General features: G+C 47.1%; 1 protein-coding gene across 2 annotated transcripts in view; it reads left to right on the forward strand.

Moving 5' to 3' along the window:
- Positions 1-24,475, forward strand: part of LOC147013364 (GTPase-activating protein and VPS9 domain-containing protein 1-like) — a 129,248-nt gene that overhangs the window by 74,370 nt on the left and 30,403 nt on the right. For both annotated transcript variants that reach the window (XM_085855127.1, XM_085855128.1), the window contains 8 exons: positions 2,718-2,810; positions 3,033-3,158; positions 7,605-7,899; positions 8,283-8,446; positions 8,630-8,726; positions 8,839-8,940; positions 12,810-12,860; positions 20,500-20,990. In XM_085855127.1, the coding sequence (XP_085711253.1) occupies positions 2,718-2,810; positions 3,033-3,158; positions 7,605-7,899; positions 8,283-8,446; positions 8,630-8,726; positions 8,839-8,940; positions 12,810-12,860; positions 20,500-20,990 (1,419 nt within the window). The remainder of the gene's footprint in view (positions 1-2,717; positions 2,811-3,032; positions 3,159-7,604; positions 7,900-8,282; positions 8,447-8,629; positions 8,727-8,838; positions 8,941-12,809; positions 12,861-20,499; positions 20,991-24,475) is intronic.

The following is a 24,475-nucleotide window of genomic DNA, read 5'->3' on the forward strand; positions in this document are numbered from 1 at the left end:
TGCACAAAAAGGTGCAAAAACAGATCCCTGCAACGACAGACCAATCAGCCTTCTCCCAATCATCAGCAAGGTTATGGAATCCATCATCGCTTTAGACATTTAATCCTTCCACTTCTCCAATGGCTTGATTTCCGATCATCAATTTGGTTTCAGACAAGGTCACTCTACCCTGGATATTCTGCTTCTGCTTTCCCAACAATGGATGGAGGTCCTCAATGCCAGACAGGAAATCCGAGCCGTATCCCTGGACATATCACGTGATTTTGACACAGTCTGGCACCCTGCCCTGCTCACCAAACTCTTCCTATGGTATCCAAGGCCATCTCCACTCATGGCTTACAGACTTCCTCTCCTGTTGCAGTCAACGTGTGGCCCTAAATGGAGTTCTTTCATCCCCTCTTCCTGTGCAGGCTGGAGTTCCTCAAGGTAGCGTTCTGGGCCCTGTTCTTTTTCTGGTTTTCATCAATGATCTCTCAGACTCTCTGAAAAATCCTCTATATCTCTTTGTTGATGACTCCACCCTCTGCTGTACCATCTGTCATCCCTCAGACCGGCAAGCAGCAGCTTCTTCGCTAACTGCAGATCTGGATAAAATCACAAACTGGTCCAACACGTTGAACATGTCTTTCAATCCAGACAAATCTCACACTCTCACTATGTCTCTTCGAAAGGACCGTTTAGAACCCCCCCCCCCCCATCCACTTTCTCAACAATCCTCTGGAAGAAGTCCTTTCATTCATTCTGATGGAGTACTGCTCTCCCTTCTGGGCTGGCTCTCCTGCCTCTCACCTTTCTCAGCTTCACGCTGCAGAAACCAAGGCATTTCGGATCATTGGTATCTCCCGCGATGAGGTTGAGTCTGTGGGCCTCTCACTCAATCACCGCAGGCAGGTCGGTGGTCTTTCTATCTTCTACCATCTCCTCTCTGGTCTCCCCCCCCCCCCGCACTGTCTGCGATTTGTCCCCACCACATTTCCGCAGAGCCCTCAAGGTCCGCCAACAACCCCCTTCTGGTAAAACTACCAAAATCACGAATTACTGCGCACCACTCTTTCATTCCTCTTTTTTTTTCCCCACATTTGGAATAATCTGCCACACTCTGTTCAATCCCATTATTCCCTCCAGGCCTTCAAGACAGCTGTTCACCACCAACTCTTATCGTCTCCCATCCAAATACTCGATCTTTTCTACCCCCGTTAATCCACCCAAGCCCACCTCCTACAAATTCCCTGCTTTCCTTCCTGAAAGTCCCTGTAATGTCCATCTTGTATTCCCCGTTTTCCCCGCCCCATCCATCTCCCTTCCACAGATCTAATGTCTCTGCTCCCCACTGTCTTGTCCTTCCCACTCCCGCCCTTCTTGTCTCACGCCCCGCTTGCTGTGCGTTGTGCGTTTGCTCTCGTACGAGCCTCGACAAGGGATGCAAAAAAAAGAATGTTTTAATCACAATTATGACATCATAAGTTACGTGGTGTGGCTGCCGCGTTGGAAAAATGGAAAAACTCTGGACCTTTGGATCTCTGAAACTACACCAAGCACAACATTGAAACTTGGCACATGGCATGTACTCGTCATGGGGAATAAGTGTGATTTTTAAAAATGACATCATAGGTGCCTTCGTTATGATGTCATAATTGCATATGTAGAATGCTACATCTGATTGGCATGAACATTTTTGAGGGTCTTCAAGGGACAAAATGGTCCACAGTAAAACAATTCATGACGTCAGGTGATTCGGCAGATTGAAGCAAAACTTTACAAGTATGACCGCCGATCCATGAGAAACAAAAGTTTCACAAATGTGATGTCATAGGTCACATGCTTTGGCAGCCATATTGGATTTACTCTAAAACCCATAAAAAATATTATTCTCCAGAACGGCTGGACAGATTGAGGGGAAACTTCACACAAATGTTCCCCAAGCCTTGGGTGTACAAGTTTGTTAAGGAATAATTGATAGGTCACATGGTTGGGCAACCATATTTGGTTGAAGGTAAATAATGTTATCTCTGGAACCTCTTTATCAATCGACGTGAAACCTCAGAATTATGATTTAGGACCGTTGGGGAATACATGTTTTAAATTTCAACTTGATCGGTCTGGCAGCCATAAATATTTAATTTTTCGATTTTTTGTTGATTATTATTTTTTTTTAAATAAGGCTCACTTGGCTGTGCCTGGATGGGTTTGATGGTCGAGGAGCAGCAGCTGAAATGTGAATCCTGTCCAGGTTCCTCCTGATGACTTCATCTTTGCTTTTTACTTGTTCGGGTTCCTTCTGATTACTCCATTGCAGGACTGTACCTATTTGGTCTTCCATTTCATTTGAATTGAATTTATTTTAATCCCATTCTGAATTCAATTGAATAATAATTTAAAAAAAACGTCATGGGTCAGGTGTCCGATCAAAGCGGGACGTGTTTGTACCCGTCATCACTTCCAGCATATATAAAGTGGCAGTTCCAGTTATGTCCATGATTAATTATGTAACATACCAGAACATAAACACCACACAAAATACTCCACTAAAACGACATAAACACCACAAAAAAACAAGTCGTTGTGAGGGTCTGCAATCTCTGATCGCTCTTTTTTTTCTTGTTTCCAAATGTATTTGCCATCAATATAAGCTGAGATTGAGCTGCGGTAATAAAGGAATTGTAATGGAGCCATTTTGTGAGTGTGCTAACCCTTCCATGCTCCTGATGCACTTGCAGGTCAGTGTGGTTTTGTTCATGGTGGCCACTCAGAATGATCTGGGACCTGATGATGACAGCTTTGTGAAAAATATATTTCGTCGCGTCGATAAGGTGTGTCCAAAACTTCATCCTTTCTATTGTGTTGATATTGTTCTGATAAATCTAGGTGATCTAACGCCATCTTCTGAATGTTGAAATTTTTCTTGTTTTCGATGATTGTCTTTTTTTCTATTTCCTTCCTTAATCTTTTCCTTGTTACTTTGTAAATGAACGTTTTCTTTATTATTATTATCCCTGTTGATCTAAAGCTATTCTTTCAATTACTTTTATTAGGGGCTCATGAAAAATTTCCTGAGAACCATTCTATCTCAACCCAGCAATCCTCAAGGCCTTCCTTCATCGACGAAGGACATCCTACGCCTTGCTGCACTTCTCACACACAGCCAACTCCAGAGCCTGGTAGATCTCTATTGAAAAAACTTATTCCTCCTCGTTCTGTGTCTCCTGCCCCCTGAATTCTGCATCTCCTGCCCTCTGAATTCTGCATCTCCTGCCCCCGGAATTCTGCATCTACTCCCTCCTGAATTCTGCGCCCACTGCCCCGTGAATTCTGTGTCTCCTACCCCCTAAATTCTATGTCTCCTGCCCTCTGAATTCTGCATCTCCTGCCCCCGGAATTCTGCATCTACTCCCTCCTGAATTCTGCGCCCACTGCCCCGTGAATTCTGTGTCTCCTACCCCCTAAATTCTGTGTCGCCTGCCTCCTGAATTATGCATCTCCTGCCCCCGGAATTCTGCATCGACTGCCCCCTGAATTCTGCATCTCCTGCCTCCTGAATTTTGCATCTCCTGCCCCCTGAATTTTTCGTCTCCTGCCCCCTGAATTTTTCGTCTCCTGCCCCCTGAATTTTTCGTCTCCTGCCCCCTGAATTTTGCGTCTCCTGCCCCCTGAATTTTGCATCTCCTGCCCCCTGAATTCTGAGTCTCCTGCCCCCTGAATTCTCCGTCTCCTACACCCTGAATTCTGCGTCTCCTGCCCCCTGCATTCTGCGCCTTCTGCCCTCTGAATTCTGCATCTCCTGCCCTCTGAATTCTGCGTCTCCTGCCCCCTGAATTATACCTCTCCTGCTCCCTGAATTCTGTGTCTCCTGCCCCCTGAATTCTGCGTCTCCTGCCCCCTGAATTCTGCGTCTCCTGCCCTCTGAATTCTGCATCTCCTGCTCCCTGAATTCTGTGTCTCCTGCCCTCTGAATTCTGTGTCTCCTGCCCCCTGAATTCTGTATGTCCTGCCCTCTGAATTCTGTGTCTCCTGCCCCCCATGAATTCTGCGTCTCCTGCCCCCTGAATTATACGTCTCCTGCTCCCTGAATTCTGTGTCTCCTGCCCCCTGAATTCTGCGTCTCCTGCCCCCTGAATTCTGCGTCTCCTGCCCTCTGAATTCTGCATCTCCTGCTCCCTGAATTCTGTGTCTCCTGCCCTCTGAATTCTGTGTCTCCTGCCCCCTGAATTCTGTATGTCCTGCCCTCTGAATTCTGTGTCTCCTGCCCCCCATTAATTCTGCGTCTCCTGCTCCCTGAATTCTGCGTCTCCTGCCCCCTGCATTCTGCGCCTTCTGCCTTCTGAATTCTGCATCTCCTGCCCTCTGAATTCTGCGTCTCCTGCCCCCTGAATTATACGTCTCCTGCTCCCTGAATTCTGTGTCTCCTGCCCCCTGAATTCTGCGTCTCCTGCCCTCTGAATTCTGCATCTCCTGCTCCCTGAATTCTGTGTCTCCTGCCCTCTGAATTCTGTGTCTCCTGCCCCCTGAATTCTGTATGTCCTGCCCTCTGAATTCTGTGTCTCCTGCCCCCCATGAATTCTGCGTCTCCTGCCCCCCATTAATTCTGCGTCTCCTGCTCCCTGAATTCTGTGACTTCTGCCCTCTGCATTTTGCGTCTCCTGCCCCCTGCATTTTGCGTCTCCTGCCCCCTGCATTTTGCGTCTCCTGCCCCCTGCATTTTGCGTCTCCTGCCCCCTGCATTTTGCGTCTCGTGCCCCCTGCATTTTGCGTCTCCTGCCCCTGCATTTTGCGTCTCCTGCCCCCTGCATTTTGCGTCTCCTGCCCCCTGCATTTTGCGTCTCCTGCCCCCCTGCATTTTGACTCTCCTTCCCCCTGCATTTTGCGTCTCCTGCCCCCTGCATTTTGCGTCTCCTGCCCCCTGCATTTTGCGTCTCCTGCCCCCTGCATTTTGCGTCTCCTGCCCCCTGCATTTTGCGTCTCCTGCCCCCTGCATTTTGCGTCTCCTGCCCCCTGCATTTTGCGTCTCCTGCCCACTGCATTTTGCGTCTCCTGCCCCCTGCATTTTGCGTCTCCTGCCCCCTGCTTCTTGGCTCTCCTCCCCCCTGCATTTTGCTTCTCCTCCCCGCTGCATTTTTCGTCTCCTCCCCCCTGCATTTTGCGTCTCCTGCCCCCTGCATTTTGCGTCTCCTGCCCCCTGCATTTTGCGTCTCCTGCCCCCTGCATTTTGCGTCTCCCGCCCCCTGCATTTTGCGTCTCCCGCCCCCTGCCTTTTGCGTCTCCTGCCCCCTGCATTTTGCGTCTCCTGCCCCCTGCATTCTGCGTCTCCTGCCCCCTGCATTCTGCGTCTCCTCCCCCCTGCATTCTGCGTCTCCTGCCCCCTGCATTTTGCGTCTCCTGCCCCCTGCATTCTGCGTCTCCTGCCCCCTGCATTCTGCGTCTCCTGCCCCCTGCATTCTGCGTCTCCTGCCCCCTGCATTCTGCGTCTCCTGCCCCCTGCATTCTGCGTCTCCTGCCCCCTGCATTCTGCGTCTCCTGCCCCCCTGCATTCTGCGTCTCCTGCCCCCTGCATTCTGCGTCTCCTGCCCCCTGCATTCTGCGTCTCCTGCCCCCCTGCATTCTGCGTCTCCTGCCCCCCTGCATTCTGCGTCTCCTGCCCCCTGCATTCTGCGTCTCCTGCCCCCCTGCATTCTGCGTCTCCTGCCCCCTGCATTCTGCGTCTCCTGCCCCCCTGCATTCTGCGTCTCCTGCCCCCTGCATTCTGCGTCTCCTGCCCCCCTGCATTCTGCGTCTCCTGCCCCCTGCATTCTGCGTCTCCTGCCCCCCTGCATTCTGCGTCTCCTGCCCCCCTGCATTCTGCGTCTCCTGCCCCCCTGCATTCTGCGTCTCCTGCCCCCCTGCATTCTGCGTCTCCTGCCCCCTGCATTCTGCGTCTCCTGCCCCCCTGCATTCTGCGTCTCCTGCCCCCTGCATTCTGCGTCTCCTGCCCCCCTGCATTCTGCGTCTCCTGCCCCCTGCATTCTGCGTCTCCTGCCCCCTGCATTCTGCGTCTCCTGCCCCCTGCATTCTGCGTCTCCTGCCCCCTGCATTTTGCGTCTCCTGCCCCCTGCATTCTGCGTCTCCTGCCCCCTGCATTCTGCGTCTCCTGCCCCCTGCATTCTGCGTCTCCTGCCCCCTGCATTCTGCGTCTCCTGCCCCCTGCATTCTGCGTCTCCTGCCCCCCTGCATTCTGCATCTCCTGCCCCCCTGCATTCTGCGTCTCCTGCCCCCCTGCATTCTGCGTCTCCTGCCCCCTGCATTCTGCGTCTCCTGCCCCCCTGCATTCTGCGTCTCCTGCCCCCCTGCATTCTGCGTCTCCTGCCCCCCTGCATTCTGCGTCTCCTGCCCCCCTGCATTCTGCGTCTCCTGCCCCCCTGCATTCTGCGTCTCCTGCCCCCCTGCATTCTGCGTCTCCTGCCCCCTGCATTCTGCGTCTCCTGCCCCCCTGCATTCTGCGTCTCCTGCCCCCTGCATTCTGCGTCTCCTGCCCCCTGCATTCTGCGTCTCCTGCCCCCTGCATTCTGCGTCTCCTGCCCCCTGCATTCTGCGTCTCCTGCCCCCTGCATTCTGCGTCTCCTGCCCCCTGCATTCTGCGTCTCCTGCCCCCTGCATTCTGCGTCTCCTGCCCCCTGCATTCTGCGTCTCCTGCCCCCTGCATTCTGCGTCTCCTGCCCCCCTGCATTCTGCGTCTACTGCCCCCCTGCATTCTGCGTCTCCTGCCCCCTGCATTCTGCGTCTCCTGCCCCCTGAATTTTGCGTCTCCTGCCCCCTGAATTTTGCGTCTCCTGCACCCTGAATTCTGTGTCTCCTGCACCCTGAATTCTGTGTCTCCTGCACCCTGAATTCTGTGTCTCCTGCACCCTGAATTCTGTGTCTCCTGCCCCCTGCATTCTGCGTCTCCTGCCCCCCTGCATTCTGCGTCTCCTGCCCCCCTGCATTCTGCGTCTACTGCCCCCCTGCATTCTGCGTCTCCTGCCCCCTGCATTCTGCGTCTCCTGCCCCCTGCATTCTGTGCCTTCTGCCCCCTGAATTCTGCGTCTCCTGCCCTCTGAATTCTGCGTCTCCTGCTCCCTGAATTCTGCGTCTCCTGCTCCCTGAATTCTGCGTCTCCTGCCCCCTGAATTCTGCGTCTCCTGCCTCCTGCATTCTGCGTCTCCTGCCCCCTGCATTCTGCGTCTCCTGCCCCCTGCATTCTGCGTCTCCTGCCCCCTGCATTCTGCGTCTCCTGCCCCCTGCATTCTGCGTCTCCTGCCCCCTGCATTCTGCGACTTCTGCCTCCTGCCCACCTCGTTCAGGGTCTCCTGCCCCCCTCGTTAGGAGTCTTCTGCCCCCCTCGTTCAGAGTCTCCTGCCCCCCTCGTTCAGAGTCTCCCGCCCCCCTCGTTCAGAGTCTCCTGCCCCCCTCGTTCAGAGCCTCTTGCGCACCCCTCGTTCAGTCTCTTCCCCCCCCTCATTCAGAGTCAACTGCCTCCCCTTGTTCAAGAGTTTCCTGCCCTCCCCCTCATTCCGATTCACCCGACCTCACCTTCTCGTTTATTCCTTTTCTTTTTTTTCTTCTTCATCTAAATTTTAAATATGATTATCTGACAGGTGGAATTCCTGAATGCAGTACAAAGCAGTGAAGAACTTTCATTGGTCAATTCTGAAACTCTTTCCTCTCTTCTGGCACGGCTTCCATCCCCGCTGTCTGGATCTCGAAATGTGGCGAGCCTGCTGAGCATCAGCAGCGACTTAAGCGTGATTTCTTCACAGTCAAAGAACTCTAAGCACAGCTTTTCTGACACAGCGAGTGATGTGGGAGTGACACAGGCAACACGGAAGGGCAGTCGGGCAGAATATGGGTCACCTGGCCCTCCTGGATCCAAACGACGTTTGTTCAACCTTGGTAAATACCTTGATGTGGTGATGCATGCGTTGGTGAAGCGAATGCCAGATAAATGGCCACACGTCTCGGGGAAAGCTTTGTGATGCGAGCCGTCTTTGCCTATTCAGCCATTTTTGGAATTGAGGGATGGTGGGCGTGTCGTCAGCACAATTTCAGTTCCAGGCAAAGTGTGTTGGACTTGATGAAAAAGACCATCAAGTCATTCATTTTTTGTACCAAAATCTTATAAACTTAGAGCTTTAATGAATGTAAGTAAATTTAATTTTTAATGATAATGCATAACTTCATAATATGTAGTCTACTTTTAGCCTGACTGACGCTTCAAAGATGAGACGGTTAAACGAAGTATCACATGTTTTGCAATTGCATCACCCTGCCCACAGGCCGGAGTAGACACAGGGCCTGCAGCCAACAGATCGTGGATGACGAAGATTGGGATGTCTTGGAGCGGCACGGGTCAGAGCCTGTGAGGATTGAGGAAGTGGTGCTCGTGATTCCTCTGAGTGGACCGAATGTTGTTCTTCCGGGGCTGATGACCGAGGAGGAGGTACTGGTTTTCTCCTTGACTGAGATGACATTCACCAACTCGATGTCGGTCATAGATTTCGATGAATAATTCGGTTGTCAATGTTGCGATACCGGTTTGTCAGCTTCCTGGAGGGGATGTGGTATCTGCTGGAATGTTGCTGCTTTTTGAACCTTAAAGCATGTTTCACATTATCTTTTCCAGGTGCTTGGTTCGCTGTTCGTAAATTCAAGCTGGGACGATGATGAACTTTCAGAGTTGGCAAAACAGCAGGGTGAACCAAATGAGGCGATAACAAAAGGTGCGTCATCTCAAATACCCGACTCGCAATTTGTGGATTTATTCTCGCATTCCTTAGATTACTCGAATATAATGTCCTTTTATTTTAATTTTTTTTTCTTTTTTCTTTTTAGGAAATTGCGATGATCCCTACCCGAAGCAATCACAGTGTAGCCAACTTGCTGGATCCTTCACTGACCATCGGCGAGACTTGGACCTCCAACAACGAGATTCAGGCACGTGCCTGTGTTGGTGGTGGTAAATATTGCCTTGGCCATTGAAATTGTCCCACTGAGAGGTTGTTGGCCCAAGGTGAAGTAGAAAACGTTGAATTCATTTATTTTGCTCAGCTTTTTGAGGCCATGGGTTTTGGCGTCTGGATGCACAGCCTGGAACGTCGACTCGTGGTAATGCGGGCAACACGTCAAGTGGTCTTGTGCTCTGGAGAGATGATTTTAGGTGACTCCGTCTTCGATAAATCGGCTTCACGGCCTTGTTCATGCAGCACCAGGTTTTGTGCAAATAAAACTCAGGATTAATGACGGATCAAAAGGCGGGCATGCTTCCATCAAGCCCATCCCACAAAGTCGAAACTAAACGCAGGTCTTTATTAATCTGTATAACGGTCGAACCAGTAAAAGGAGCATCGGAGTACATGTTCTTGCCAGTACATCATATGAAGTGCAAATATAATAGTTTGCGATTATGATTAACAAGTTGGTGATCTGACAATGACACTCCCTTGTTACTTTTAACAATTAATTGAAGATGCTTTGTTATTTCAAGTGAGTTATTTTTTTTTTTTTTAATGAAGACTCATTCGTGCAGCTGCTGCTTTGAGATTGTTGTTGAACATTGGACGTCACCTGCCTCGGCATGTGTTAAGCTTGTCGATGCAAATTGGAAGATGTCCTTGGATCTGAAAGGACCGTCGTATGATGGTGGAATGACAGCAGCTTCTCTCTGGGCATTTATCTACATTCTACAGGAAACAACGACTGTCTCGCCTTTGTCAGATAATCTCTTCTGCTTCCTCCGGTGCTCCATGCTCATTGTGTCGTACCAGTAAGCTGCATCAGGCATAGAGCCTAATGCTGCTACCATGTTATGCTGTGCTTTCTGTACACAATCCCAACAGTTGTAACTACTGAAGAAATGCTTGGGAAATTGACCCAAGCTTGGTGAGTCATACAAGTCAAGCTAAAATGGAAGGAAGTGTGTGGCCTGAGTATCCTTCTTGAACGCACACCTTCCTCTTCGCTTCTCAAGAAACGATACCAGCATCGTCATCTTGAAACCCAGTCTTGTAGTATTACGATGACATCCTCACTGCTTCTGCAAAAGAGGCTCCTGGTGGTTTAAAACTTGGACTCGTTCAGCTTGAGGATAAATCACCATCTCACACCAGGGGAATTCATAAAGCATCGTCATGAATGTTTGGACCTTCATTTTTTTTTCCTTGTGTTAGAAGATATTCCTTCGACCTAACCTACATCTGTTGTGATTGCAGTGAATTTTGGGAGATGTTTGGTTGCTTGTAAATCTCAGGCTTTGATTCGAGTTCTGTGGCTGTGCAGTGTCTCTGGCAACGCGAGGAGGGTGGTGTGAGAACATTGTACGAGTGTATCATAGTTCTGATGTTCCTGAGGATAAACAATCAAGTCCTTCATTTTTCTCATTTGTTGTGGAAGTTTTCAGATTTTGAAGGAGTTTTACATGGTCGATAGTGGACGTTGGTTCGAACTGGCCTGTTCTTTCAAACTTGTGACTCCACACCCAGTCCTGACAGAATTGTGCAGAGATAGCCTGCTTACATTTAAGTTGTGGGTTCGATTCCTAATCTGACTATAAGCCGTCAGAAATGTAATTCACAAGCAGGGCATTGCTGATGGACGTTGAGCTGGGAGCCCCATCCAGCATTAGTTTGGGGAGTTTTAATGATTGTACGGTCGTTTCTCGATGAAGAGTAGACAAGCTACCACCGGCACCATGGATGTATTTAGGTGCCGGTCACCAGTCCTTTTACCCGCCAAGTTTTCGTGTTCGACCGGCAACTTTGATGAAAATTTTTTTAACAAAAAAAAACTTTTTTTGAAGAATTTCTATCTTTTTTCTGATGAAAAATAAATAAATAAATGACGTTCCTGAGCAGAAGTGTGCTCCAGTTATATGAGTTACTTGAAAGTCCTTTCAAAATTTAGTCGACAATAATAAATAACTTTCCTTTTCCCAATGGCACCTGCATAGCCCCACGGAGCTCGATTTTTTTTTTTTTCATTTTCGTCCCAAGGTCAAGGTCACAAGGTCACGAACTTAGAAAATGTCAAAAAAATCAATAAATTGGGCATCGAGCTCCGAGGGTTTTCAACTGTTTCGAATGAAAGTTGGTATCCAAGTAGTGCTCTTCGAGTACTACAACTTTCATCATTTACGTTTTTCCCGATTCCCGCCAGTTTGCCCGTGGCGTCCCCTCGTGAACCATCGCCGTCTCCAGACTTGTTAATATTATTATTTATGACCAGCCTAGTGTTCGACTGCGTTCAGAAGCCGATGAAACTTTAAATTATCAGTACACCAAAGCTAGCTAAGGAGTAATGATGTCAGGTGTAATGGATCACCAAGTAATTGAATGATAGCAAAAGCAATGAGGTTTAATTTCAATTATTAATTCTTTCACATACGTCAAGTTCAAAGGTACCGGGCGTAGTGGCGTGCGACTGTAATCTGGCTACTCGGAGACTTAGGTTGGAGGATCGCTTGAGGACGGGAGCTCTGCGCTGGGCCGCGCCATGAGAGGGTGCAGGGCAGCCCGGAATCATGGTGAAACCCAATCCTTATCCCTGTGTCGTAAGAGGCGACCAGGGTTGCGTCAGGAAGGGCATCCAGCGTAAAACCTGTGCCAAATCAGGATGCGGATCATAACGGATGATCCGCTGTGGCGACCCCTAAAAAAAAAGGGAGCAGCCGAAAGAAGAAGAAGGAGAAGATGTCAAGTTCAAAGGCAAATTATTTTAGGGTCTGTACACAGACAATGACACATTTACATATGATCAAAATACTGTACGGTTTCTGGAATACCATCGTCCATTTTTGTCTTATTTTCTTTGGTTTTTTTTTATGTCATATTCCAAGACAAGTTATTTAAAATGTTGGTCAAACAAATTTTGATTTAAAAAAAAAAATTACATTGTGCTTAAAAAGTACCAAAATGTTAGCATGATCAAAAGTCATTTTATGGTCAGAAATGGCTGAGAATGCAGTTGAGACCCTCTGAGGATCACCCTAGGGCCCCAGACGCTCGACCGCCTGTTGTGCTAGGACCATAGACTGGCAATATTTCATTACTTCAACCACCGAAGGTGAAGGAGGTTATGTTTTCACCCCTTTTTGTCTGTTTGTGTGCAGGATATCTCAAAAAGCTGTGGGCGGACCCGATGAAATTTGGTGGACAGTTTGGGTGTGTGAAAAAGGACGAACTGATTAGATTTTGGTGAAGATCCGGATCCGGATCCGACGACTAGAATTTTAAAAGTGATTGTTCACCATTGAGAGATCGGGCTAAAATTATATATAGTACGATATCTCAAAAAGTTGTGGTCAGGATTTGGATGAAACTTGGTGGACAGGTTGGGTGTGTGTGGCAAGGACGAATTGATTCAATTTTGGTGAAGATCCGAATCCCGATCTGGATGTGAGAATTATTAAGTTTTTTTTTTCAGGGAATCTTCACCATTTAGAGATTGGGCCAAAAACGATACATCACCTGATATTTAAAAAAAAATGTATTGATTGGACCCGATATGTTCTCGTGGATCAGACATTACATGGCGGAGATATGCGCTCTACCGAGTGCCGTCCTAGTTGAGACCTGCAACTGAAAATACGAAATAAATCACCGTGGCACCTTATCCAAATTCCAAAAATTCCTGCAGGGGGCATATCAGCGGCACAGCAGCCGTGCTCTCGAGCAATGATACCATTGGTAAACATTTGTTGCTCACGAGAGAAGAATGAGACTTCACAACTGTTCCATTCTGACTACAATTAATACATTGTCCGTTATTACTTTGGCACATTTGTGACATTCCTCCTTTCACCCACGCAGGAATTGGAGGGACCTCTGAAGATGATCCTCGCCAGAGACAAAACTTTCAAGGTGAGATGCTATCAGGGTGATGATTGGTGAAATTACAGCATGGTTAATGAACGTTCAGGATGCTGTTGCTGCTTCAGCATCTATATCGATGAAAGTCGATGTATCCCCTGTGGTTAGTTGCTGGATACGTTTGTCGAATTGGGTTGGTTTGTGCGGTGAGCTCATAACTCATGATGCAGGTTCGTGTACGTTCTTGGTTTTTTTTATTTTTTTCGAGAAAGAAAGGTAAGGAGAAGATGATCGTGAAACGAGTGAGTCAGGATAACAAGGAGAATGGAGGAAGATTTTAAATAACGTGATAAATGTTTGATGTGGGCAATATCGGGAATAGCAGGAACAAAGGATTGTCTTCGCTGGAGGAAATGGGGGGGGGGGGAAAAAATGGCACACCTCACGATTTTATTGAGAGTTTGAAGGAAAGCATAACTACTTTTGCAGGAGGTAACGGAGTGTGAAGCATTTGTAGATAAAAGTTGGTTATGTTTGTGGACTCAGTCTTCAGAGAACATTGGTAGTAGTCGAGGTGCAGCAAGTGCAGGGGGTGGAGGAGGCATAGCAGTAGAGGGGGTGTTGTGGTGGAGGGATGCAGGTAGCATTGGGGGTGAAGGGAGGCCAGGTGGAGTTGGGGGAGGTTCAGGAAGGGTGAGGGGTGCAGTGGAGGCTGAGGGGTGCAGGGAGGGAAGGTAGGGTTGGAGGGTGACAGCGAGGGGAGGTGGAGGTGGAATGGGGGTGCAGCCACCACAGGGGGTGCAGCCAGTGTAGGAAGAGTTTGGGGCACAGCGCAGGCAGGGCTGAGGGAGGCAGGCAGGGTTGAAGGATGCAGCCAGCATAGGTAAGGTTGAGGGGGTGCAGCAAGTGCAATCATGCAGAGTTGAGGGGGTGCAGTGAGTGCAGGCTTAAAGGGAGCGCAGGCTTGAGGGGGTGCAGTGGGTATATGCATGCATTGGGACTGGAGCGAGTGCAGGCATGCATGGGGCTGGAGCGAGTGCGAGCATGCGTGGGGCTGGAGCGAGTGCGAGCATGCATGGGGCTGGAGCGAGTGTGAGCATGCATGGGGCTGGAGCGAGTGTGAGCATGCATGGGGCTGGAGCGAGTGTGAGCATGCATGGGGCTGGAGCGAGTGTGAGCATGCATGGGGCTGGAGTGAGTGTGAGCATGCATGGGGCTGGAGCGAGTGTGAGCATGCATAGGGCTGGAGCGAGTGTGAGCATGCATGGGGCTGGAGTGAGTGTGAGCATGCATGGGGCTGGAGCGAGTGTGAGCATGCATAGGGCTGGAGCGAGTGTGAGCATGCATGGGGCTGGAGTGAGTGTGAGCATGCATGGGGCTGGAGCGAGTGTGAGCATGCATAGGGCTGGAGCGAGTGTGAGCATGCATGGGGCTGGAGCGAGTGTGAGCATGCATGGGGCTGGAGCGAGTGTGAGCATGCATAGGGCTGGAGCGAGTGTGAGCATGCATGGGGCTGGAGCGACTCTAGGCAGGTGTGAGTTTGGAGCAATGTGAAACTATTGTGAGCAGTTAGGAGTAAACAGGCTTTAAAAAAAGACATAATTGAGGGAGACTTCGACAAACAGTGGATGTGGGGAGGAGTGGGAGGCAGGAAATGACTCATAGGATGGACAAGATGGATACAGAAGGAGAAACAGGAAGTTTAGGAGGAGGGGTTGGTGGTGGGTTAATGAGGGTAGAAACGATCATGGTTTTGGATTGTGGATGATCTGAGATGGTGGTGAACAGCTCTCTTGACCTGGAGGGAAGAATGAGATTGAAGAGAATGTGGAAGTTGGTTCCACAGGTGGGAAAAAGAGGAAAGAATGAGTGGAGGTGAGCAGTGATCCTGGATTTAGTAGTTTCACCAAAAGGGGGTTGATTGTGGACCATGTGCACCCTGCAGGAACCTGAGGTGGAGGAAGCACAGAAAGAGCAGAGGGTGCAAGATCAGAAAGGAAGCAGTACCAGTAGAAGACAGAGAGACCACAGACCTGTCTGCGTTGGGAAAGTCGTGGGCCCATTTACTCCGCTTCATCGTGGGAGATTCCAATGATCTTGAAGGTCTTGCTTTCCATGGCATCAAGCAGAGAAAGGTGTGAGGCAGGAGGACAAGCCCAAAGCTGGAAGCATTATTCCATCAATTTGCGGATGAAGGCCTTGTATGTGGAGAGGAGGTCAGGCATGCCAAGGAAAGACTTTGTACAACGGAAGATGCCCAGTCGGCAACAACTTTGAAAAGTGGTTCGACCAAGAAAGATCGTGGCTGATAGTGAGACCCAGGACTTTGAGTGACTGAACTTCCTCTCGAGTCTAGAGGTTTGTTAACAAGCTACATGGGGATTGGGGTGCCAGATGGTCCTTTCAGAGAGAAATTGGTTGATTGAGATTTGTCAGGATTGAAAGACATATTCCAAGTGATTGAGCAGCTTGTGATTTTTGTCAAGTTCTGAAGAGAGGGAAGAGGCTGCAACCTGCCTGTCTGAAGAAAGAGAGATATCATGGCAGAGAGTGGAGTCATCAGCAAATGGGTAAAAGGGGATTCTTCAGAGTCATGAAGATCAGGAATCGGACTGTGCCCAGAACACTGCCTTGGAGTCCTCCAGCTTTGACATGGAGAGGAGATAAAAAGATTCCGTTGAGAGCCACATGTTGGCTATGATAGTCGAGGAAGTCAGTAAGCTATGTGTGGAGTTGGCTTTGGATGTCATAGGCAGATAGTTTGTCGAGCAAGGTGGGGTGCCAGACCGTCTTGAAAGCTTAAGATGTGTCTAGGGAGACAGCCGTGATCTCATGTCTGATATTGATTGCCTCCATTCATTGTTGGGTGAGTAGAAGCAGCACTCTCAATGTAGAGCATGTTGGTTGAGGAAATTGAGATGGCAGGATTATTAAATGGTTATTTTGCATCAATATTTACACAAGAACAGGGGAATTGCCAATAGCTGAGTAAGTCAATCTCGGGGCAAGGAAGAGTGAAGTAAAGAAGCAGCTAGGAAAGGTAAGAGAAGCTAAAGCTCAGCGCTAGAGCAATTCCGTTGAGAGCAGGTCTCGAGGCAGCTTGGCCACATACGGATGTGGCCCAGCATCGGCCCAGCATCACCATGTGGTGTGACACTGTGGGGTGGGCCGGGTCTGCTGGTCCAGCCCATGCCACCGAGAGTTTGGAGGTTGTTGGCAGGAGCAGATAAGATCGGTGTTGACCGATATTTTTTAGCAGCTCCAGGGAGTCAGGACAAGTACTAGAGGATTGGACAGGAGCAAATGTTAACACCATTAGTTAAGAAACGACCCAGAGAGAAATTGGTGAACTGTAGACCAGTTAGTTTAACCTTATATTTGTCGAGATTGATTCATTCATTTTTTTTAATTCAGTGAAACAAACATTAAGAAATGAGGCGCCATGAGGAGGAGTGATGTCAGGGCCACATCGGCCATTTTAGAGTTAATGCCATATAGCACTATTTAACCCTTCCCCTATCATCCGAGCCTATCATCATCATATCTAAGGGACACATCGGCCATTTTGGAGTTAATACCATATAGCACTATTTAACCCTTCCCCTATCATCCGAGCCTATCATCATCATATCTAAGGGACACATCGGCCATTTTGGAGTTAATGCCATATCGCACTATTTAACCCTTCCCCTATCATCCGAGCCTATCATCATCATATCTAAGGGACACATTGGCTAATTTTGGAGTTAATGCTATATAGCACTATTTAACCCTTCCCCTATCATCCGAGCCTATCATCATCATATCTAAGGGACACATCGGCCATTTTGGAGTTAATGCCATATAGCACTATTTTAACCCTTCCCCTATCATCCGAGCCTATCATCATCATATCATTAAAAAAATGTCGCTTCCATCACTTCTCCTCGCGGGGCCTCAAATATATATCGTACAGAGGGAATGACAGAAATTACAATAAATATAAACAATAAAGCCAAGCACATTCAAAGGAAACAGAAGAGTTGATTTTAACCAAGGACAGACCAAAAGAGCTGATTATATAGAAAAGCTTATTTTCTTTGGGGAAACAGGACCCCCCCCCCCTTTTCCGCCACGGAAACAGATGTTCAAGACATTAATTAGGGTTCAGATGGAGGATTTAAATTAGGTTTAAACTAATTAAAGGCAGTCGTACATTGATTTAAGAAAGGGGGGGTCATGTTTAACAAATTTGGAGTTTCTATAAAACAGTTTCTGATTTGATGGATGAGGGAAGTGCAGTATACGTCACACGTCTGGACTTTCAGAAGGCATTTCATAAGGTACCACATACCACATAGGAGGTTGATGGCTAAGATGAGGGCTTGTGGAGTGGCTGGTCAGGTAGTTAACTGGATCTGAAACTGGATTAGTGATCGGAGTCGAAGAATGGCTGTGAATGAGAGGATGTCTCGCTGGGAGGATGCAAGTAACGGAGTAGCTCAGGGACCATTATTACTCATCATTTACATCAATGATTTGGACAGTGCGATGAAGAGTCGGCGTTCCAAATTTGCAGATGATACAAAGTGTGTAGGTAAGGCAGATAGATAGCAGAGAGGGTGGTGATCAGATTCAAGACAGTCTCGATACTTCAATCGATTGGGCAAAAGGATCGGCAGATGGCCTTTTAGCACAAAGAAATGTAAGGTACTGGGGGATGGGTGAGAATAACGAAAAGAAGGATGATATAATGCAGAGGGCTAGTCTCGGATCGTGTGACACAGAAGAAGGCTCTGGAGGTGGTAGCAGATGGAAGGAGTGGAGAAATTTGAGGCCGTCACCTGGCTGTGGGACGATGAGCCAGCGACATGATCCACCTGTCCTGCACTTTTAAAGTTGGCATGAAGCCAAGCTGTCATATATCTCATTGATGCCAAAAGATGTTATTTGGAAGCAACAGTTGTACCTCCGTACGTTCTTGGAAAAAGTTTGCAGGCCCTGATGCGTCACCTTTTGTGAGCATTCTCAACAGATCCAGTAGTTCAGGGGGGACAATCAAACTTTACCTTACCGAAAGAGCGGCACATTGAGGGGTGGCTCGCCCTTACATATTTTAGCACCACATTGCCGTCATATTACTGACATCGTGACGACGTCGAGTCGCGCGGTTGGATCTTCAAATTCAAGTCGATAATTTTTTCCACAACCAGATGCAGTGAATGGCGATGGTGGCTGGTACCTCCGTTGGCATCACAACGTGCGGCCATGCGCTGTGCATTATTACGCTTCTTGTGATAAAACTGCCTCATTTGGTTGTGCATCTCGAACCAATTCGATTCCTTTTTTGGCACTGCTGCATTGCTATATAGCGGTTGGGATATGAAATAGAACACACACACATATACACACACACAACCAGGAAGCAAATGGACGTTTTCCGACCGTCCATATCATCAGCCGGGCACGGCTCTTCATGAGGTTTCAATCCCTGAAAACACAATTAACAACTCGACATCAATTTATCATAAACTAATTCAGTATAAACGTGTACAGGGGTAATAAAAAAAATACAATTTGGATGCCAAAGATGCTGAATAATTACACAGCAGTCTGTGCAGATAATAGTCAGAAGCACCGAACTACAATTGCAGTAAAAGGTTGGACTGGGACGTGACAGTACCAAGTGAGTATCAGAATAATGGAATACGATACAATTTGTCCTTCGAGTGTTAACAGAAGAAGACAAGGTGGAGAGAAGGTTCACCTTTCCCTGAAGGATTTTTCTGTTGGGGGAAGGGTAGAGGAGGGAAGGGGTGGGGTGGAAGTCTGGAGGGAGGGGAAAGGTGGGAGGAGGGATGTGGCATTGCCCATGTACCTTTGCTGGTTTCTGTTAAAGTTCCTTGTGTAACTCATATTCATCGTTGAAAATAGGAAGGTTGTGCATTCCATCGCATGTGGTGAGCTCAAAACTCTGTCAGAGGAAACTGTTATTAGTAACAACCATTAATCTTAAAAAAAAGAGGATGTTGCAAACAAGGGAAAGATGCAGTTTGGAAAAATGAAAGTCCAGAGGTGTTAGGGATGTTGTTTGTGTACAATTGCTTGCTTTAATGTTGACTTAAAGTCGTTTAAATAATTATGAAAAAGACCAAACGAAATGGTGGTGGAACATGACCATAGCACGAAGGACTTCCTGTAGAGCTGCCATCAAAAATATATTGTGAAAAGGCAAAGAACAACAAAAAAAGCTTAAAGTTTATAAAAACTGAAACATGACAAAAAAAAAACAACATGAGAAGAAAAGACTAAGCCACAGCAATAAGAACACCTTGAAGGATCCACGGGATCCGAAGCTTGGAGACTGCACCGGAAATCTCATGCAGTCACAGGCAGCTTGAACTCACCTGGAGCTTATTAAATCGGCTCGGATTTTGCAGTTTCTCGGCTTCCACGCGAGACGGTTCTTGCAGCCCTTTTCACTAAAGTGAGTGGCACTTTACAACTCCAAAGACATTGCAAAAAAGTTTATTTAAGTGCCTGTGAGTGGGGATTGGTGGATGGGGTGTGGGTGGTTGAGGTGGTGGTGGTGGGAGGGAGGTGTTGGAAGATGAAGCCAAAGTTGAAGCATGAACCATCCATCCATCGGGACCATACTTTGTGCAGACCGTTGGTGCTGCCTAAGCAGTATCCTTGGTTATTGGGCACGATCCTGAACAGGTAACCACTCTGACACAGGATACCAGCAAGCTGGCACTCATTTTGCCAACCTCACAAGGATGACTGACAGAGTCAACCCCACCTGGTATTAATTCAACAGCCAAAGGTGATTTTAACTCAGGATCCTCAGATCCCAAGCCCACCACCCGAACCATTAAGCCAACACCAGGCATAAGCACAGACCCGGTGGCACTTTATGAAGGTCAGTGGCAATCCAAGCTAAACAATGGGTATTCATCAACTCGTCTGAGTGCACTGCAATGTTACGCCAAAGTCAAAGGTAGTTTCCAACCAAAGGAAATATTCACTTCCTACACTGGTGCTCATTACTGCAGACAAGACAGGCCATTAAGAATATTTGATCCGGAAAGCGTTTGAGTGGCAAAGCATTTACGGGCTGCCGTTTTCAATTAACATTTTTGCATGCATCACTTGAAATGGACCCATCCCTTTGCTTCTGTAATGGTGACATAATTGATATCGTTGCGTTACCATTTGTTGTTGTATGCTTAAGGCAGGATACGACTCATAGCTCAAAAACTTTCACTCTGTAATGTCTCAACTCTGGTTAATCAGCATTAGTCATTATCACATTGTAACTTGCCGCCAACATTTTGTGTTATTTTTTTGTATTTTTTTCCTTTAAATCCCAAGTAATATTTGTTTTGAATTTTGGAGTGGAGCTCAACGGTAGAGGGCGACAAGTTGGAAAACTGACAGAGGTAAAAGGGGAACAAAGAGACAAAAAAAAATGAATGAGCACATTGCAAACAAGTCGCTGGGTGGCAGGAATATGTAAGAGGAATCGAAAATAGGGGTCGGCGAGAGTGTCTGAGATGTGGGGGAGGGTGGGCGGTCAGGGGGTGTATGGGACTAATCCCAAGTATGCACTACCTTTTATTTGCTCAATACAATGTTGACTGAATCCTTGGAATGAATTTTGCTTTTAAACTTCGACGCTCTTCTCTTCCTTCTGAATCCTTCATTTCAGGTGACCATGATTTCAGGTTTCAGGTGAAGGAGATGCTGAGGCCGAAAGCACCACGTCAATATCGCACAGTCTCTGCACCAGCCGTTTCTTGCTGCTTTGGGGAATTAGGGACCAATATTCCAGATGCAGGTAGTTCAGCGGTGCATTGTGGCTTGGGGGAGACGGCAACGCGACGGATCGCCCGTGACCTGCGGTGGAACCGTCTGCAGCAGAAAGAATCCGAGTTGTTTTTGCCATCATCTTCACTCCTACCTTCCAAATCGATTTCCAGCTTAGCGGTTTTCTCCACTTCGATGTCATTGTCAACTTCATCCTCTTCATCAACTTCTTCGTCGTCCTCTTCCTCGTCTTCCACCACCTCATCCGCCGCGTCAGCCTCGAGCTGCGATGCAATTTCTTTGAACTCTGATCTCTCGCCGACGCTGTTACCGTCAACACAGGAACAGAAAAACCCAGTAGAAGTTGAAGAAGTTTCTAAAGAGCAAGGACAGGTAAGACGATGTTCAATATTTATCTGCAGTGAGTTATCTCAAATGTTGTTTATCGTTGGAAAGTTTCCACAACAGGATCACATTTACTGAAAGCAAATCCCACTCACATGCTCGTCTGATTTTCATTAAGAAGTTGTCTTTACTACGACTGTACTTGTCCTGACTCCGAGTATTGAAGTTGCTTTCAGCAATTATAATCAGTTGGCCTTTACTTTTAGATTTTGTTCCCCTCAGTCCATCCCAAGGATTGTTATCCCACACACACGAAGTCAAAAGTGGCGTTAGGCAATTGGTTCACTTTGTCTGTCTATCTGTCCGTCTTATCTACGAATGTCAGTTTTATGACCAAGGAACAACTTAATTTCAATTGAATGTTACATTTTGAACACGATTTGGAAAATTAACCTGCGGTTTCATCTCGATCGAGCATACACAGAGGAGTGAGAGAATTTTTTTGAACTCTTTCTGTTTGTCTGACAGTCAAACAAAATTGAAAATCATTCCAAACAGGAAATTTACTGTTTTAAGGATGTCATAAAGGACACAAATAACAGGTGTGAAGAACTAATGTAACGTGTTAAATAAGCTGATGCATCAACAGTGGTAAACTTCTGCAAAAAAAATTCTACAAACTTTAAAATTGCCGACAGTGATACATGCACCTTTAGAATTTCCTTCCCTTTAGTATACGTGTGTTATTAACGGTGCTGAACCCAGCACGTTCTCTAACGACTGCAATCCAAGGTTACGAACAAACGTACAGGTCAGCTACCAATCAGATGGATCTTTGTCAGTGTGGGTCAGTGACTTCTGAGTGACGTTACAGTGATCACATCAACAACGTGACATTTTTGAAACTTGCATTTCAAATAAACAGGTACAAAGTCAAATGAGGAAGTTCACCATCGCATACAATGTCCAACTCTGATTCTCACGTTAAGTTGTTTCCATCGCCCAGTGTCCCAGTCCTGCCGACACAAATTACGCGTGTTCACCTCATCCACCAGGGTTGTTGAAAGATCGAGTCTTGTCGTGGTTCTCTCTCTCTCTCTCTCTCTCTCTCTCTCTCTCTCTCTCTCTCTCTCTCTCTCTCTCTCTCTCTCTCGCTCTCGCTCTCGCTCTCTCTCTCTCTCTCTCTCTCTCTCTCTCTCTCTCTCTCTCTCTCTCTCTCTCTCTCTCTCTCTTTCTCTCTTTCTCTCTTTCTCTCTTTCTCTCTTTCTCTCTCTTTCTTTCTCTCTTTCTCTCTTTCTCTCTTTCTCTCTTTCTCTCTTTCTCTCTTTCTCTCTTTCTCTCTTTCTCTCTTTCTCTCTTTCTCTCTTTCTCTCTTTCTCTCTTTCTCTCTTTCTCTCTTTCTCTCTTTCTCTCTTTCTCTCTTTCTCTCTTTCTCTCTCTCTCTCTCTCTCTCTCTCTCTCTCTTTCTCTCTTTCTCTCTTTCTCTCTTTCTCTCTTTCTCTCTTTCTCTCTTTCTCTCTTTCTCTCTTTCTCTCTTTCTCTCTTTCTCTCTTTCTCTCTTTCTCTCTTTCTCTCTTTCTCTCTTTCTCTCTTTCTCTCTTTCTCTCTTTCTCTCTTTCTCTCTTTCTCTCTTTCTCTCTTTCTCTCTTTCTCTCTTTCTCTCTTTCTCTCTTTCTCTCTTTCTCTCTTTCTCTCTTTCTCTCTTTCTCTCTTTCTCTCTTTCTCTCTTTCTCTCTTTCTCTCTTTCTCTCTTTCTCTCTTTCTCTCTTTCTCTCTTTCTCTCTTTCTCTCTTTCTCTCTTTCTCTCTTTCTCTCTTTCTCTCTTTCTCTCTTTCTCTCTTTCTCTCTTTCTCTCTTTCTCTCTTTCTCTCTTTCTCTCTTTCTCTCTTTCTCTCTTTCTCTCTTTCTCTCTTTCTCTCTTTCTCTCTTTCTCTCTTTCTCTCTTTCTCTCTTTCTCTCTTTCTCTCTTTCTCTCTTTCTCTCTTTTTCCCGATACACAGCTTAATGAGTTTTAATCAACTCGATTATAATCGGCTCCATGCGTTAACAACCGCTCTGGACATTAACTCCTCATTTACTCGGAGATAAATCGAACACGTGGCTCATCACCCGTCTCTCTGCACCTCCCTCTCGCCGGTTTATATAGTATCACAGAACAATCCCATGTCTTCCAGCAAATGTGATTATAGTCTACACTGGAGGTTTCGTATGAGAATGTTCCAACACATTCATGAATCTTACCACGCAGTTTACAGTACTATACTGCCATCTCCAGTCAAAATCAGCTCATGACGTCAAGCATAAAATAAAAAAATTGTATACCTTGTCGAGGCTCGTATGAGGGCTAACAGACAACGCACAGCAAGGGGGGCATGAGACAAGAGGGGCGGGAGTGGGAAGGACAAAACAGTGGGGACAACAAGACAAAAACAAAAAAGACAAAACAGTTTAGATTACAATTTACCGATGTGTACAATTCACCAAATCGGTATCTCCCAGGTGGAGATACCAATTTGGTCCAAAACAAAACTTATAACATGTAATCGTCAATTTTACTTGTTCATTTTATCGGGATTTGCGAATGCTTTGTTCACAAATACCACAACATCGAGCTTTTAACTGACAAAAATCTTTATTTTATTTCAACTGAATTATATACTTGAACACTGTCGAACACAAATCGGCTTTTTTGCACCTTCAAAACGTGTCCATTTAGCAGTACTTTGACAAAATATTACAGCATTTTACGTCATCACGACCAATCAGATTTGCTGCTCGCAGACCCTGCCGATGTCCCTTTTCTCGTGACTGTGCGGGTAAAGGTGTTCCATGAACTCTCGAGTTGGAGAGGTTAATGATGGGTCAAAATTTGGGATTGTAAAGCACTTGTTTGAGACCATTGGCATAGGAGTGGTACGAAAATTATTTTTTGTTTTTAAACTTTGAGTCTTCAATGAGACCAGCTTTCCCACAAACAGCTCAGACAATGTGTGGCAAGATGCAACTCAGCATCAGTAGGACCTGTTTCGAACCAAGTTGCAAGAGCGGCTGGGCACGCGTACGTGTATGAACATACAGTACATACACACGTACAATATAGGCCATATACATTTATTATTCTTTTTGATGAATTGTATCAAAGCAAATTAAAAACTGTTTTCTCTATTTCCGTGCTTTCCCATTTACTCATTCCGAGGCTCGTGGATTGGTTTGGGTATTTGCTCACCGAGTGTGCTCAAATATTCAAACTACAGCTGAGATGGTCCTTGGTGAGGAACATCACTTGTGATTTCATCTTCACAACGTCTCAATTCCAAGTTTACTTGAAGCAGACATTTGCGGAAATGTCTTTCATATGTAATGAGCAAATACAACCCATTGTTTCATTGATGGTGGTATTAAGGGGAGGAGGGAAGGGAGAGCGGAGAGAGAGAGAGAGAGAGGAAGAGGGGGAGGAGGAGAGAGAGGAGGAAGGAGGGGGGGAGAGGAGGAAGGAGGGGAAGGAGAGAGGGAGGGGAGGGGAGAGAGCAGAG

Source organism: Eptatretus burgeri, chromosome 14, assembly GCF_056783735.1.
Source record: "Eptatretus burgeri isolate ZD-2024b chromosome 14, Ebu_testis_v1, whole genome shotgun sequence".
NCBI classification, from domain to species: domain Eukaryota; kingdom Metazoa; phylum Chordata; class Myxini; order Myxiniformes; family Myxinidae; genus Eptatretus; species Eptatretus burgeri.